Below are 15,422 nucleotides of genomic sequence, written 5' to 3'. Positions count from 1 at the left end.
GTGTGTGCGCCCGCGCGCACATGTGTATGTGTGTGTGTGCGCGTGTCTAGGTGTGTTTGCGCGCACCATCTCTGTGTGTGTGTGTGTGTGTGTGTGTGTGCGCGTCTAGGTGTGTTTGCGCGCACCATCTCTGTGTGTGTGTGTGTATGTGTGCGTGTGTGTGTGTGTGTATGTGTGCGTGTGTGTGTGTGTGCGTGTCTAGGTGTGTTTGCGCGCACCATCTCTCTGTGTGTGTGTGTGTGTGTGTGTGTGTGTGTGTGTGTGTGTGTGTGTGTGTGTGTGTGTGTGTGTGTGTGTGTGTGCGCGCCTCTGTCTCACCTGTGTCCATCTGCGATACATACACTGAGCCATCAGAGCAGCCCACCACCAGGAAGTCACCACAGGGGCGCCACTTGATGACCTGGATGGGGAAGAGGTGTCGAGACGCCAGCATGATGCACTTCCTCTCCCGCAGGCTGAGCAGACCCACGGAGTGGTCACTGGCCACAGAGCACACACAGTTCTGAACACGATTCTGTCAGGGGCAGAGCAGAGAGAGAGAGAGAGAGAGAGAGGGGGGGTTATAGGGGGCAACAGAGAGAGAGAGAGGGGTTATAGGGGGCAACAGAGAGAGAGAGAGAGAGAGAGAGGGGGTTATAGGGGGCAACAGAGAGAGAGAGAGGGGTTATAGGGGGGCAACAGAGAGAGAGAGAGAGCGAGAGAGAGAGAGGGGTTATAGGGGGCAACAGAGAGAGAGAGAGAGAGGGGTTATAGGGGGCAACAGAGAGAGAGAGAGAGGGGTTATAGGGGGCAACAGAGAGAGAGAGGGGTTATAGGGGGGCAACAGAGAGAGAGAGACGGGTTATAGAGGGCAACAGAGAGAGAGAGGGGTTATAGGGGGCAACAGAGAGAGAGAGAGAGAGAGAGAGGGGTCATAGGGGGCAACAGAGAGAGAGAGAGGGGTTATAGGGGGCAACAGAGAGAGAGAGAGAGAGAGAGAGAGAGGGGTCATAGGGGGGCAACAGAGAGAGAGAGAGGGGTTATAGGGGGCAACAGAGAGAGAGAGAGGGGTTATAGGGGGCAACAGAGAGAGAGAGAGGGGTTATAGGGGGCAACAGAGAGAGAGAGAGAGAGAGAGAGAGAGAGAGAGAGAGAGAGAGGGGTTATGGGGGCAACACAGAGAGAGAGAGGGGTTATGGGGGCAACACAGAGAGAGAGAGAGGGGTTATAGGGGGCAACAGAGAGAGAGAGAAGGGTCATAGGGGGCAACAGAGAGAGAGAGAGGGGTTATAGGGGGCAACAGAGAGAGAGAGAGGGGTTATGGGGGCAACAGAGAGAGAGAGAGAGAGAGGGGTTATAGGGGGCAACAGAGAGAGAGAGAGAGAGAGAGAGGGGTTATAGGGGGCAACAGAGAGAGAGAGAGGGGTTATAGGGGGCAACTGAGAGCGAGAGGGGTTATAGGGGGCAACAGAGAGAGAGAGAGGGGTTATAGGGGGCAACAGAGAGAGAGAGGGGTTATAGGGGGCAACAGAGAGAGAGAGGGGTTATAGGGGGGCAACAGAGAGAGAGAGAGAGCGAGAGAGAGAGAGGGGTTATAGGGGGCAACAGAGAGAGAGAGAGAGAGAGAGAGAGAGAGAGAGAGAGGGGTTATAGGGGGCAACAGAGAGAGAGAGGGGTTATAGGGGGCAACAGAGAGAGAGAGAGGGGTTATAGGGGCAACAGAGAGTGAGAGAGAGGGGTTATAGGGGGGCAACAGAGAGAGAGAGAGAGAGAGGGGTTATAGGGGGCAACAGAGAGAGAGAGAGAGAGAGAGAGAGAGAGAGAGGGGTTATGGGGGCAACAGAGAGAGAGAGAGGGGTTATAGGGGGCAACAGAGAGAGAGAGGGGTTATAGGGGGCAACAGAGAGAGAGAGGGGTTATAGGGGGCAACAGAGAGAGAGAGAGGGGTTATAGGGGGCAACAGAGAGAGAGAGAGGGGTTATAGGGGGGCAACAGAGAGAGAGAGAGAGAGAGAGAGAGAGAGAGAGAGAGAGAGAGAGGGGTTATGGGGGCAACACAGAGAGAGAGAGGGGTTATGGGGGGGCAACACAGAGAGAGAGAGGGGTTATAGGGGGCAACAGAGAGAGAGAGAGGGGTTATAGGGGGCAACAGAGAGAGAGAGAGAGAGAGAGAGAGAGAGAGAGAGAGAGAGAGAGGGGTTATGGGGGCAACACAGAGAGAGAGAGGGGTTATGGGGGGCAACACAGAGAGAGAGAGAGGGGTTATAGGGGGGCAACAGAGAGAGAGAGAAGGGTCATAGGGGGCAACAGAGAGAGAGAGAGGGGTTATAGGGGGCAACAGAGAGAGAGAGAGGGGTTATGGGGGCAACAGAGAGAGAGAGAGAGAGAGGGGTTATAGGGGGCAACAGAGAGAGAGAGAGAGAGAGAGGGGTTATAGGGGGCAACAGAGAGAGAGAGAGGGGTTATAGGGGGCAACTGAGAGCGAGAGGGGTTATAGGGGGCAACAGAGAGAGAGAGAGGGGTTATAGGGGGCAACAGAGAGAGAGAGGGGTTATAGGGGGCAACAGAGAGAGAGAGGGGTTATAGGGGGGCAACAGAGAGCGAGAGGGGTTATAGGGGGAAACAGAGAGAGAGAGAGGGGTTATAGGGGGCAACAGAGAGAGAGAGAGAGAGAGAGAGAGAGAGAGAGGGGTTATAGGGGGCAACAGAGAGAGAGAGGGGTTATAGGGGGGCAACAGAGAGAGAGAGAGGGGTTATAGGGGCAACAGAGAGTGAGAGAGAGGGGTTATAGGGGGCAACAGAGAGAGAGAGAGAGAGAGGGGTTATAGGGGGCAACAGAGAGAGAGAGAGAGAGAGAGAGAGAGAGAGAGGGGTTATGGGGGCAACAGAGAGAGAGAGAGAGGGGTTATAGGGGGCAACAGAGAGAGAGAGGGGTTATAGGGGGCAACAGAGAGAGAGAGAGAGGGGTTATAGGGGGCAACAGAGAGAGAGAGGGGTTATAGGGGGCAACAGAGAGCGAGAGGGGTTATAGGGGGCAACAGAGAGAGAGACAGGGGTTATAGGGGGCAACAGAGAGACAGAGGGGTTATAGGGGGCAACAGAGAGAGAGAGAGGGGTTATAGGGGGGCAACAGAGAGCGAGAGAGAGGGGTTATAGGGGAAACAGAGAGAGAGAGAGGGGTTATAGGGGCAACAGAGAGAGAGAGAGGGGTTATAGGGGGCAACAGAGAGAGAGAGAGGGGTTATAGGGGGCAAGAGAGAGAGAGGGGTTATAGGGGGCAACAGAGAGAGAGAGAGGAGTTATAGGGGGAAACAGAGAGAGAGAGAGAGGGGTTATAGGGGCAACAGAGAGAGAGAGAGGGGTTATAGGGGGCAACAGAGAGAGAGAGGGGTTATAGGGGGCAAGAGAGAGAGAGAGGGGTTATAGGGGGGCAACAGAGAGAGAGAGAGAGAGAGAGAGAGAGAGAGAGAGAGAGAGAGAGGGGTTATAGGGGGCAACAGAGAGAGAGAGGGGTTATAGGGGGCAAGAGAGAGAGAGAGAGGGGGCGGTGAGAGAGACAGACAGACAGACCGAGAGGTCACAGGCTTTAACAGGGGAGATTAATGTCATTAGGACAGACTGTGGTAACCAGGCAACACAACATGTCATTAGGACAGACTGTGGTATCAAGGCAAGACAACATGTCATTAGGACAGACTGTGGTATCCAGGCAACACAACATGTCATTAGGACAGACTGTGGTATCCAGGCAACACAACATGTCATTAGGACAGACTGTGGTATCCAGGCAAGACAACATGTCATTAGGACAGACTGTGGTATCCAGGCAACACAACATGTCATTAGGACAGACTGTGGTATCCAGGCAACACAACATGTCATTAGGACAGACTGTGGTATCCAGGCAACACAACATGTCATTAGGACAGACTGTGGTATCCAGGCAACACAACATGTCATTAGGACAGACTGTGGTATCCAGGCAACACAACATGTCATTAGGCAGCAGCTACTCTTCCTGGGGTTTATTATGGATCCCCATTAGTTCCTGCCAAGGCAGCAGCTACTCTTCCTGGGGTTTATTATGGATCCCCATTAGTTCCTGCCAAGGCAGCAGCTACTCTTCCTGGGGTTTATTATGGATCCCCATTAGTTCCTGCCAAGGCAGCAGCTACTCTTCCTGGGGTTTATTATGGATCCCCATTAGTTCCTGCCAAGGCAGCGGCTACTCTTCCTGGGGTTTATTATGGATCCCCATTAGTTCCTGCCAAGGCAGCGGCTACTCTTCCTGGGGTCCAGCAACATTAAGGCAGTTATATATTGTGCATTCGTAAAGTATTCAGAGCCCTTGACTTTATCAACATTTTGTTACGTTACAACTTTATTCTCAAATTGATTAAATCGTTTTTTTCTTCATTAATCTACACACAATACCCCATAATGATAAAGCAAAAGCAGGTTTTTGAAATTTTAGCAACAAAAAACCCAACTTAAATATCACATTTACATAAGTATTCAGACCCTTTACTTAGTACCTTTTGCATTTTTATTTCACCAGGTAGGCCAGTTGATAACATTTACAACTGCATGTATTGTAAATGTTTATCAGCACAGCATTATGACAGCATTTTCTAAACTGCAGAGGGAGTTCTTGCTATTATTTTGTAGGTTTCCTTCTCTTGAGATGGTGTTTTTTTTTATCAGCCTTACCGGGAACTTGAGCAGAATGAGTAGTTAAAAATTGATGACCAGAACCAATCTAAAGGAAAGCAGTGCGACAAAAACAACAACACAGAGTTTACACATGGGATAAACAAACGTACAGTCAATAACAAATGAAGTAAGGAGATAAGGCAAAAAATAGGCCATAATGGCGAAGCAATTACAATTTAGCAATTAACACTGGAGTGATAGATGTGCAGATGAGGATGTGCAAGTAGAAATACTGGTGTGCAAAAGAGCAGAAAAACAAAAACAAATATGGGGATGAGGTAGGTAGTTGGGTGGGCTATTTACAGATTGGCTGTGTACATCGCTGTAATCGCTGCCAAAGGTGTTGAAGCACCTTCGGCAGCGATTACAGCCTTGAGTCTTCTTGGGTATGACGCTACAAGCTTGGCACACCTGTATTTTGGTAGTTTCTCCCATTTTTCTCTGCAGATCCTCTCAAGCTCTGTCAGGTTGGATGGGGAGCGTCGCTGAGCAGCTATCTTCAGGTATCTCCAGAGATGTTCGAACGGGTTCAAGTCCAAGGTCAGGCTGGGCCACTCAACTTGTCCCAAAGTCACTCCTGCGTTGTTTTGGCTGTGTGCTTTGGGTCGTCATCCTGTTGGAAGGTGAACCTTCGCCCCAGCGCTCTGGAGCAGGTTTTCATCAAGGATTGCTCTGTACTTTTCTCCGTTCATCTTTCCCTTGATCCTGACTAGTCTCTCAGTCCCTGCCGCTGAAAAACATCCCCACAGAATGATGCTGCCATGCTTCACTGAAGGGATTGTGCCAGGTTTCCTCCAGACGTGACGCTTGGTATTCAGGCCAAAGATTTCAATCTTGGTTTCATCAGACCAGATAATCTTGTTTCTCATGGTCTGAGAGTCCTTTAGGTGCCTTTTGGCAAACTCCAAGTGGGCTGTCATGTGCCTTTTACTGAGGAGTGGCTTCCGTCTGACCACTCTATCATAAAGGTCTGATTGGTGCAGTGCTGCAGAGATGTTTGTCCTTCTGGAAGGTTCTCCCATCTCCACAGAGGAACTCTGGAGCTCTGTCAGAGTGACCATCGGGTTCTTGTTCACCTCCCTGACCAAGGCCCTTCTCCCCCGATTGCTCAGTTTGGCCGGGTGGCCAGCTCTAGGTAGAGTCTTGGTGGTTCCAAACTTCTTCCACTTAAGAATGATGGAGGTCACTATGTTCTTGAGGATGCTTCAATGCTGCAGAATTGTTTTGCTACCTTTCCCCAGATCTGTGACTTGACACAATCGGACAATTCCTTCAACCTCATGACTTGGTTTTTGCTCTGACATGCACTGTCAACTGTGGGACCTTATATAGACAGGTGTGTGCCTTTCCAAATCATGTCCAATCAACTTGTAGAAACATCATGGATGTTGGTTGCACCTGATCTCAAATTTCAAGTCTCATCACAAAGGTTCTGAATACAAAGGTTCTGAATACTTTCTATTTTTAATACATTTGCAAATGACGGGGTATTGTGTGTAGATTGATGAGGAAAAATGATAATTTAATGAAGTTTAGAATAAGGCTGTAACGTAACAAAATGCGGAAAAAGTCAAGGGGTCTGAATACTTTCCCGAACGCACTGTACAATTTAAAATATTACATGACATTACATTTCATGACACTTTACTACCACATATCTACAATACAACATCCGTGTGTACGTGTGTGTAGAGTGCGTATCTTATGTGTATGTGTGAATGGTAGGTCAAACACTGACAGACCCCTCAATACTGTTGATGACAATAGAATGGAATACAAATATCTCCTTGGTCACAACAATGAAATTAACCCTAGTGTTTTTCGAGGCAGATGCTAAAGGGGGGCTGAACTTCCTGATGTGGCATAATTTTCCGTATTGAAGTCGCCTAGGTTAAGCTAGTGCCAGCCAACTTCTTTCGCCAATTAGCATCAGCTGACTGGTGTACAACTGTGGCAAAGTTAGTTTGACATTGGATTCTCTGAGGATATTTAGGGATTGTCAAATTACACAAATGGAAATGGAACAATATGTTGAAGTTGCACATCTTTTAGTTGTCTCATTAGATGTGTTCAATATTTGTATAGGAATTTCTACAAATTCTAGTTTTTTTTTTTAAGTCAATGAAATTTGGAGCTGTTGACATTTAAAAATAGTCACATCTACATTGTGTAATTTACTGATGGTCCGTAACTAGCCTCATTGGGGCTTTATGGGTGGTCCCGGGAATTGAACCCACTAACCTGGCATTACAAGGGCCATGCTGGAATGTTAAACCAAATTGATCAGGTTTGATGATTGAGCAGGTTTGATGATTACTTGGGCACTGCCAGCTGTGGGCAGTTTTGATGATTACTTGGGCACTGCCAGCTGTGGGCAGTTTTGATGATTACTTGGGCACTGCCAGCTGTGGGCAGTTTTGATGATTACTTGGGCACTGCCAGCTGTGGGTAGGAGGGATGATTACTTGGGCACTGCCAGCTGTGGGCAGGAGGGATGATTACTTGGGCACTGCCAGCTGTGGGTAGGAGGGATGATTACTTGGGCACTGCCAGCTGTGGGTAGGAGGGATGATTACTTGGGCACTGCCAGCTGTGGGCAGGAGGGATGATTACTTGGGCACTGCCAGCTGTGGGCAGGAGGGATGATTACTTGGGTACTGCCAGCTGTGGGCAGGAGGGATGATTACTTGGGTACTGCTAGCTGTGGGCAGGAGGGATGATTACTTGGGTACTGCCAGCTGTGGGCAGGAGGGATGATTACTTGGGTACTGCCAGCTGTGGGCAGGAGGGATGATTACTTGGGTACTGCCAGCTGTGGGCAGGAGGGATGATTACTTGGGTACTGCCAGCTGTGGGCAGGAGGGATGATTACTTGGGTACTGCCAGCTGTGGGCAGGAGGGATGATTACTTGGGTACTGCCAGCTGTGGGCAGGTTTGAAATAAACCCAACCCAAGGAAAACTTACGGTGACCTTCATTCCGTGACATAATTTCCCCCCTATCATCTTGTAAACCTACGTTTTGGATCTATTTACACTTTGTAGTAAATTTTGACAATAAAAAAAAAATGTTTCTGACTCATATCGATGCCAAAACGAGAAGTTGTTTTTGGAGGGGCATTCGTTCTTTAATAATGTTGGTCTGATGAGGAGGCTGCCCAGGCCCTTCTGAGAGTAAATCACCAGCCGCCGCTGCTGTCACAGACATAACTCAGACAGGAAGAGAGATGGATCTGCTGCCAGCTTTAGGAGCAACATCCTTGAGCGCTTTCTACCGACAGAGACTCAGCACAGCATGTCAAAAACACTACACAATCTGTCTGGGACTTATTAAAGTACACACACACAAACAGTAACACACACTCTGGTACAAGAGGCATGGTACAAGGACAGAAAATATTGCCCCAAAAATAAATACAATAATCCCATTTGTCTGTCAGGTAGACAAGAGGGGAGAGAGGGAGACCGGGAGGAAGGGAGGGAGAGAGGGAGGGAGAGATGGAGGGAGACCGGGAGGGAGGGAGGGAGAGAGGGAGGGAGAGATGGAGGGAGACCGGGATGGAGGGAGACTGGGAGGGAGGGAGAGATGGAGGGAGACTGGGAGGGAGGGAGAGATGGAGGGAGACCGGGAGGGAGAGATGGAGGGAGACTGGGAGGGAGGGAAAGAGGGAGGGAGAGATGGATGGAGGGAGACCGGGAGGAAGGGAGGGAGAGAGGGAGGGAGGGAGAGATGGAGGGAGACCGGGAGGGAGAGAGGGAGGGAGAGATGGACGGAGGGAGACTGGGGGAAGGGAGGGAGAGAGGGAGGGAGGGAGGGAGAGATGGAGGGAGACCGGGAGGGAGGGAGGGAGGGAGGGAGGGAGGGAGAGATGGAGGGAGACTGGGAGGGAGGGAGAGAGAGATGGAGGGAGACTGGGAGGGAGGGAGAGAGAGATGGAGGGAGACTGGGAGGGAGGGAGAGATGGAGGGAGACCGGGAGGGAGAGATGGAGGGAGGGAGACCGGGAGGGAGGGAGGTGGTACAGGAGGATGTGTGGTGGAACTGAAAGCAGAGTACAGGAAACCTTGACCATGAGAGAGGTACAGGAAACCTTGACCATGAGAGAGGTACAGGAAACCTTGACCATGAGAGAGGTACAGGAAACCTTGACCATGAGGGAGGTATAGGAATCATCACTCTTCATCACTGTCATCACACGTGCTGCTGCTGCAGGGCAATTAACGATCCACTCCACACCACAGGCCAGTGTTACTGTACCAGGACTAGGGTTAGAAACAAGCTTACTCAGGCCAGTGTTACTGTACCAGGACTAGGGTTAGAAACAAGCTTACTCAGGCCAGTGTTACTGTACACACCAGGGGTCTAGGCTAGACGGACGAGTCAAATACAGGGAGAGTTTAACAATGCTCTCAATTCAGCTCTAGAGGAAGTCTTTCTTTAATATCCAATCAGGAGGAGGCGGGAGTAAATCAAATGTTATTTCACATGCACCGAATACAACTGGAGTAAAATAACACACACAATAAGGCCAGAAAAAAAATGATTCACTGTTCAACAGATTTTCCCTCCAGAAAAGTGAGGCGAGCGAGCAAAACAAAGAAACATTAAGTAAAAACAGTACATGACCACATTGTCCTAGGCACTTGCATAGGTTCTAGACCTGAGATTCAAGAGTTATATTATTATCTCTGTTTTAAAGACTGCAGATGTTACAATGTTGTTAAAGCCATGATAAATCAAACACAATGGGAAGTATAACTTGTGACCGTTTCTTTATTCCTGATACAAAAAGGTGCAATCCAATGTGACGTATAGGGTAATAATGTAGACTATATAAAAATATATTTATTTATAATTTCGCAATTTTTTTCCTCCCTTCCTCTGAAATCGCCCGATATAGAAGTCCCGGGTGGCAGGGAGCTCGACCCCAGTGATGTACTGAGCTTTCCGCACCACCCTGTGTATCGCTTTGCGGTCAAGGGTGGTGCATTTGTCATACCAAGCGGTGACGCAGCTAGTCAAGATGCTCTCGATGGTGCAGCTGTAGAACTTATTGAGAATCCAAAAGGACCATGCTAAATATTTTCAGCCTCCTGAGGGGGAAGAGGCGCTGCCGTGCCCTCTTCACTACAGTGTACGCAGTACAACCGATATTATGGATCCCCCCCCCCCGCCAGCCTTGGAGCTAACCCATCTCCTGCTCCACTCTCCCTCTCACACATATCAATTAAATGGCCTGGCTCCTTAAGTAGGCGGATCGACATGCTATAAAGCTCCCGCATAACTAAACAGGTCATTAAGATCCCCGGAGGTAATTCTCTCTCAGAACAGACACTCTTACTTACAGGGTGGACCACTCACATGTAATGGACATCAGTATGGTACCTGTCAATCACACACACACACACACACACCAGGAGAGCAGAGGAGGCATGGCTGCCGAGGGAGGAAGAGATGAGGCTGTGTGCGACAGGAAGTAGCAGGGATGCAGCACACTGTGCGAGATCAGAGGGCAGAACTAGAATCAATGACGAAGGAGGCCTCTCCTCTCTCCGCTGATGGACAGCCGCGATGAAATCCACTACAGTATTTTCAAAGGGTTTGCATATTTGCATTAGTCCACTTCTCATTCCAGTCCCACCTACAAAATTGCACTCATAAAATAAAAGGTGTATTTTTTCGTATTTATTATGGATCCCCATTATCTGTTGCCTTGGCAGCAGCTACTCTTCCTGGGGTTTTCCTATAGTCCCACCTACACAATTGCACTCATATAAGAATGAGGGCTGGGGAGAAGATTCAAAAGGACTCAATTCACTTTGATTCAATTGTGTATATATCTGTGAAGCTCGACTCACGCAGCTGTTCTCAGGTGGGGACCAGGATCTGTGTGATCTCTCCTCCGTGGACACAAAAGATGTGTTTCATCTCTCCAGTGAAGACGTCCCAGACGATGACGCTGAAGTCCACACCGCCGGAGACCAGGGAGCGCTGGTCGTAGCGAGGAGACACCTGGTGGGGGTGCAGCAGGCACGTCACTTTGTTACGGTGACCCCGCAGGGTACGGTGAGGGGGCCAGCCTATAGAGAGAGGAGATAGTAACACAGTCACTAACTCTCAGGGTACGGTGAGGGGGCCAGCCTATAGAGAGAGGAGATAGTAACACAGTCACTAACCCTCAGGGTACGGTGAGGGGGCCAGCCTATAGAGAGAGGAGATAGTAACACAGTCACTAACCCTCAGGGTACGGTGAGGGGGCCAGCCTATAGAGAGAGAGATAGTAACACAGTCACTAACCCTCAGGGTACGGTGAGGGGGCCAGCCTATAGAGAGAGGAGATAGTAACACAGTCACTAACCCTCAGGGTACGGTGAGGGGGCCAGCCTATAGAGAGAGGAGATAGTAACACAGTCACTAACCCTCAGGGTACGGTGAGGGGGCCAGCCTATAGAGAGAGAGATAGTAACACAGTCACTAACCCTCAGGGTGCGGTGAGGGGGCCAGCCTATAGAGAGAGGAGATAGTAACACAGTCACTAACCCTCAGGGTACGGTGAGGGGGCCAGCCTATAGAGAGAGGAGATAGTAACACAGTCACTAACCCTCAGGGTGCGGTGAGGGGGCCAGCCTATAGAGAGAGGAGATAGTAACACAGTCACTAACCCTCAGGGTACGGTGAGGGGGCCAGCCTATAGAGAGAGGAGATAGTAACACAGTCACTAACCCTCAGGGTGCGGTGAGGGGGCCAGCCTATAGAGAGAGGAGATAGTAACACAGTCACTAACCCTCAGGGTACGGTGAGGGGGCCAGCCTATAGAGAGAGATAGTAACACAGTCACTAACCCTCAGGGTACGGTGAGGGGGCCAGCCTATAGAGAGAGGAGATAGTAACACAGTCACTAACCCTCAGGGTACGGTGAGGGGGCCAGCCTATAGAGAGAGAGATAGTAACACAGTCACTAACCCTCAGGGTACGGTGAGGGGGCCAGCCTATAGAGAGAGATAGTAACACAGTCACTAACCCTCAGGGTGCGGTGAGGGGGCCAGCCTATAGAGAGAGGAGATAGTAACACAGTCACTAACCCTCAGGGTACGGTGAGGGGGCCAGCCTATAGAGAGAGGAGATAGTAACACAGTCACTAACCCTCAGGGTACGGTGAGGGGGCCAGCCTATAGAGAGAGGAGATAGTAACACAGTCACTAACCCTCAGGGTGCGGTGAGGGGGCCAGCCTATAGAGAGAGATAGTAACACAGTCACTAACCCTCAGGGTACGGTGAGGGGGCCAGCCTATAGAGAGAGGAGATAGTAACACAGTCACTAACCCTCAGGGTACGGTGAGGGGGCCAGCCTATAGAGAGAGGAGATAGTAACACAGTCACTAACCCTCAGGGTACGGTGAGGGGGCCAGCCTATAGAGAGAGGAGATAGTAACACAGTCACTAACCCTCAGGGTACGGTGAGGGGGCCAGCCTATAGAGAGAGGAGATAGTAACACAGTCACTAACCCTCAGGGTGCGGTGAGGGGGCCAGCCTATAGAGAGAGATAGTAACACAGTCACTAACCCTCAGGGTACGGTGAGGGGGCCAGCCTATAGAGAGAGGAGATAGTAACACAGTCACTAACCCTCAGGGTACGGTGAGGGGGCCAGCCTATAGAGAGAGGAGATAGTAACACAGTCACTAACCCTCAGGGTACGGTGAGGGGGCCAGCCTATAGAGAGAGATAGTAACACAGTCACTAACCCTCAGGGTACGGTGAGGGGGCCAGCCTATAGAGAGAGGAGATAGTAACACAGTCACTAACCCTCTGGGTGCGGTGAGGGGGCCAGCCTATAGAGAGAGGAGATAGTAACACAGTCACTAACCCTCAGGGTACAGTGAGGGGGCCAGCCTATAGAGAGAGATAGTAACACAGTCACTAACCCTCAGGGTACGGTGAGGGGGCCAGCCTATAGAGAGAGGAGATAGTAACAGTCACTAACCCTCAGGGTGCGGTGAGGGGGCCAGCCTATAGAGAGAGGAGATAGTAACACAGTCACTAACCCTCAGGGTACGGTGAGGGGGCCAGCCTATAGAGAGAGGAGATAGTAACACAGTCACTGACCCTCAGGGTGCGGTGAGGGGGCCAGCCTATAGAGAGAGATAGTAACACAGTCACTAACCCTCAGGGTACGGTGAGGGGGCCAGCCTATAGAGAGAGGAGATAGTAACACAGTCACTAACCCTCAGGGTACGGTGAGGGGGCCAGCCTATAGAGAGAGGAGATAGTAACACAGTCACTAACCCTCAGGGTACGGTGAGGGGGCCAGCCTATAGAGAGAGGAGATAGTAACACAGTCACTAACCCTCAGGGTACGGTGAGGGGGCCAGCCTATAGAGAGAGGAGATAGTAACACAGTCACTAACCCTCAGGGTACGGTGAGGGGGCCAGCCTATAGAGAGAGATAGTAACACAGTCACTAACCCTCAGGGTACGGTGAGGGGGCCAGCCTATAGAGAGAGGAGATAGTAACACAGTCACTAACCCTCAGGGTACGGTGAGGGGGCCAGCCTATAGAGAGAGGAGATAGTAACACAGTCACTAACCCTCAGGGTACGGTGAGGGGGCCAGCCTATAGAGAGAGGAGATAGTAACACAGTCACTAACCCTCAGGGTACGGTGAGGGGGCCAGCCTATAGACAGAGGAGATAGTAACACAGTCACTAACCCTCAGGGTACGGTGATGGGGCCAGCCTATAGAGAGAGATAGTAACACAGTCACTAACCCTCAGGGTACGGTGAGGGGGCCAGCCTATAGAGAGAGGAGATAGTAACACAGTCACTAACCCTCAGGGTACGGTGAGGGGGCCAGCCTATAGAGAGAGATAGTAACACAGTCACTAACCCTCAGGGTGCGGTGAGGGGGCCAGCCTATAGAGAGAGGAGATAGTAACACAGTCACTAACCCTCAGGGTACGGTGAGGGGGCCAGCCTATAGAGAGAGGAGATAGTAACACAGTCAGTAACCCTCAGGGTACGGTGAGGGGGCCAGCCTATAGAGAGAGGAGATAGTAACACAGTCACTAACCCTCAGGGTACGGTGAGGGGGCCAGCCTATAGAGAGAGGAGATAGTAACACAGTCACTAACCCTCAGGGTACGGTGAGGGGGCCAGCCTATAGAGAGAGGAGATAGTAACACAGTCACTAACCCTCAGGGTACGGTGAGGGGGCCAGCCTATAGAGAGAGGAGATAGTAACACAGTCACTAACCCTCAGGGTACGGTGAGGGGGCCAGCCTATAGAGAGAGGAGATAGTAACACATTCACTAACCCGGTGAGCCTGCAGAGAGAGGAGACATTTTAGTCATTTAGCAGATGCTCTTATCCAGAGACACAATCAGGGCATTCAATTAAATGTAGTTTGGTAAGAGCCAGGTACCACAGACACACGCAGCATGTACACCCCCAGACTCCTCTCCACTAACCCCCTCACCTCTACGCAGCATGTACACCCCCAGACTCCTCTCCACTAACCCCCTCACCTCTACGCAGCATGTACACCCCCAGACTCCTCTCCACTAACCCCCTCACCTCTACGCAGCATGTACACCCCCAGACTCCTCTCCACTAACCCCCTCACCTCTACGCAGCATGTACACCCCCACACTCCTCTCCACTAACCCCCTCACCTCCACGCAGCATGTACACCCCCACACTCCTCTCCACTAACCCCCTCACCTCCACGCAGCATGTACACCCCCACACTCCTCTCCACTAACCCCCTCACCTCCACGCAGCATGTACACCCCCACACTCCTCTCCACTAACCCCCTCACCTCCACGCAGCATGTACACCCCCAGACTCCTCTCCACTAACCCCCTCACCTCTACGCAGCATGTACACCCCCACACTCCTCTCCACTAACCCCCTCACCTCCACGCAGCATGTACACTCCCACACTCCTCTCCACTAACCCCCTCACCTCCACGCAGCATGTACACCCCCACACTCCTCTCCACTAACCCCTCACCTCCACGCAGCATGTACACCCCCACACTCCTCTCCACTAACCCCCTCACCTCCACGCAGCATGTACACCCCCACACTCCTCTCCACTAACCCCCTCACCTCCACGCAGCATGTACACCCCCACACTCCTCTCCACTAACCCCTCACCTCCACGCAGCATGTACACCCCCACACTCCTCTCCACTAACCCCCTCACCTCCACGCAGCATGTACACCCCCACACTCCTCTCCACTAACCCCCTCACCTCCACGCAGCATGTGTTCTTCCTGCAGAAGCTGTACGATGGCGGTCTGTGTGGCGGGGACCAGGATGATGATTCCGTCCTCTCTGCCACACACCAGCCTGCCCTGGGAGGGGATGTTTACGCTGGCCGTCACCTTGATGGGCCCCCCCCCGACCCGGGCGTCACACTCAGCTGGTCTATGATGCCCGCCGACAGAGGAACCAGCTTATCAAAGGCCTCCTGGAGGGAGATGGTGGAGGACAGCTGGAGCTCTGGAGGGACAGGGAAGTAGAGAACACAGTATTATCTATATACAGAACCAAACAGACCCAGCTGACTAACCCGGCTTAGACCAGAGAAATGGCATGAAGAGGAATCATGAGGAATGTGACACGCGGAATCCACGATCACATAACTCAAACGCAAAAAAATTAAATCAACCAAGCCATGCATATTATGCGACAGCTCGCGATTTTGACCATTACCCGCACTTTTA

General features: G+C 51.2%; 1 protein-coding gene across 1 annotated transcript in view; it reads right to left on the bottom strand.

Annotated features, from left to right (window-relative positions):
• The window catches only part of LOC106568530 (WD repeat-containing protein 7), an 80,113-nt gene that overhangs the window by 48,712 nt on the left and 15,979 nt on the right, over positions 1 to 15,422 (bottom strand). Inside the window, 5 exon segments of the mRNA XM_045692790.1 lie at positions 319 to 514; positions 5,178 to 5,198; positions 10,571 to 10,770; positions 14,948 to 15,095; positions 15,098 to 15,198. Of these exon segments, the coding sequence (XP_045548746.1) occupies positions 319 to 514; positions 5,178 to 5,198; positions 10,571 to 10,770; positions 14,948 to 15,095; positions 15,098 to 15,198 (666 nt within the window).

Source organism: Salmo salar, chromosome ssa13, assembly GCF_905237065.1.
Source record: "Salmo salar chromosome ssa13, Ssal_v3.1, whole genome shotgun sequence".
In the NCBI taxonomy this organism is placed as follows: Eukaryota; Metazoa; Chordata; class Actinopteri; order Salmoniformes; family Salmonidae; genus Salmo; species Salmo salar.
The sequence above is the reverse complement of the archived record's forward strand: the minus strand, read 5'-3'. Positions and strand labels throughout refer to the sequence as shown.